A 1,998-nucleotide genomic window follows, 5' to 3' on the forward strand; every position below is an offset into this window, starting at 1 on the left:
AAAAGTGTTCAAAATAGCTCAAATAGCTTCTACATAATAATATATATTATATGATATTACACATTATTATTATGAAGGATTGTAGTAAAATTTCAATTGCGATTGGTGGCAATTTATGAGTACCATCATTCTTAAATTCTCAGATAAGCATTTGACTCAATTAATGCAATTTTTCAAATTATATTTTACAACTTCAAACTGAAACTTAATTTTAATTAAACACTTTAAGGCTGAACTATCTATTAAATCTATTAAATAAGTATCCTTTCTACTTATACTAATAGGAAATATATGAATGTTTTTCTATCATCAATCATTTTGCACTATAACTTCAAATTTTTATCGAGTAGTCTCTATCTTTGTTTTCCAACATTGAAATTTTTAAGATAAGTCAAATAATAACATAAAATACACAAAAATTAATTTTTAAAATAAGTTAAATACATTTCGGATTCGAATTAAAGTGAACTTTTCTTTTTGGCATATCAAAAATACATTCCATTAAAAAGGTACTATATCCGTCAAGCCCAAATACCGTTAGCGGTGTGAAAGTGCATACAATAATGTAAATTACAACTCATATATTTGCTTCTGTACTAGGACTTCGATACAAATGGCCAGTTCAGAAGATACTTATGCAGAAAGCACAGACTACGAGTCTATTCTTAGTAATACAGAAGACACCAAGTGCGTTGATTATTATAAAGCACTTTTAGAAAACTCTCCACTATTTAATAAAGTAATCTGTGAAAAGGCGTTGGCATGCCTACGCAGGTTGCCGAACTCCACTAATCAGAAGACTATTCAAGAGATTAGTAAGCGGTTAGGGGTAAGTTGGTTATTTATTTCATTTTGCATAAAATTAAAAAAAAATATTTGTTTTAACTTTTGACATAAGATTATGTCAATAAAATCGAGTTATTTATTTTTTAAGTTAAGTCCAAAGCAAGTGAGAAATGTCTTGATGCCTAAACTGCTTTTAAGTGGATTAAGCACTTCGAAGGATAAATCGGAACAGCGGAGTAGTGGAGTAATAAATACGGAGGTCACAGAGGCAAAAGGCGTGACTGAAGACATAACTGAAAACAAAACTGAAGACATGACTGAAGATACAACTGAAGACATGACTAAAGTCATGACTGAAGAGATGGCTCAAAAAATCTCTGAAGACGTGACTGAAGATATAACTTGTGCGGTTTATAATATTTCAAACAATAAGAAGAAGAAAGGTGCAGAAGCCAAAAAATAAAAGTCGAAAAACATCGATGGGTGAGTGTATATAATATAGCCGATGTTAAAGTCAGTATCCTTAGAGTAGAAGCAGGAGAGACGAAATAGACTAACAAAATATGAATGCTACTGATGAAATCAATACTCCTTGTTGCCGAAATTGAAATTTTGTAAGCAACATTAGAACTAAGTACGTGAGTAATATTAGTTTGAACTTATTGATACATATAATTTTATCAATGAATATTTTTGTGATATAAAATTCATTGTATATTGTTGTATTTAACAACAATATTTATAAAAAACTTTGCAATCTCTTGCAGCTATTTAATTAGACAACTTTGCAAACACATTTGTTGGAAGGATGAGGAGAGCTCGGATTTTATTACAATCATTAAATAACAATTTGGTTGAATATTATATGGAAATCATTTATACCACGAACTTGTATAGAAAATTATAAGTTTCGTTTTCGGTAGCAAAATTATAAGTTTTGTATTGAAGTTATATATATCTTTTTAATAAAATACTATGTTTTGTTTTTTTTTTTATAAAAATAGTTTACAACTATCATTTTAAGCATATTTTAATAAATTAGCTGCTACTTAATCTGGTCACCTAAATAGGAAAGAAGCGATCGCATCTAGCAGAATATCGATATTATTGTAGGTTTAATTAAGTTTTTTTTTTTAAGAATGTGTATTTATTGAATCGCTTTAAATTAAAGCCTAACAATAAGTTTTAGAATCATAAAATCTAATAACATTA

The 1,998-nt window shown here is 28.3% G+C and overlaps 1 protein-coding gene across 2 annotated transcripts; it reads left to right on the plus strand.

Annotated features, from left to right (window-relative positions):
* Positions 1-427: 427 nt before the first annotated feature.
* On the plus strand, positions 428-1,700 carry LOC119682921. Of its 2 annotated transcripts, XM_038096471.1 has the most exons (4): positions 428-509; positions 601-829; positions 935-1,420; positions 1,554-1,700. In XM_038096471.1, the coding sequence occupies exons 2-3, from the start codon at positions 614-616 to the stop codon at positions 1,247-1,249; spliced, it is 531 nt and encodes a 176-aa protein (XP_037952399.1). In that variant the 5' UTR covers positions 428-509; positions 601-613; the 3' UTR covers positions 1,250-1,420; positions 1,554-1,700. The 2 variants fall into 2 exon arrangements, with proteins under 2 accessions (XP_037952399.1, XP_037952398.1); XM_038096470.1 differs by having other exon boundaries at positions 428-829; positions 935-1,424.
* The last annotated feature ends 298 nt before the right edge of the window (positions 1,701-1,998 follow it).

Source organism: Teleopsis dalmanni, chromosome 2 (genome assembly GCF_002237135.1).
Source record: "Teleopsis dalmanni isolate 2A chromosome 2, ASM223713v2, whole genome shotgun sequence".
Lineage (NCBI taxonomy): Eukaryota > Metazoa > Arthropoda > Insecta > Diptera > Diopsidae > Teleopsis > Teleopsis dalmanni.

Excerpts from the sequence above, each read along its gene's own strand:
- LOC119682921 (XM_038096470.1), top strand. The coding sequence starts at position 614 with ATGGCCAGTTCAGAAGATACTTATGCAGAAAGCACAGACTACGAGTCT. Across the intron at positions 830-934 it reads AGATTAGTAAGCGGTTAGGG|TTAAGTCCAAAGCAAGTGAG; the intron begins GTAAGTTGGTTA and ends TTATTTTTTAAG.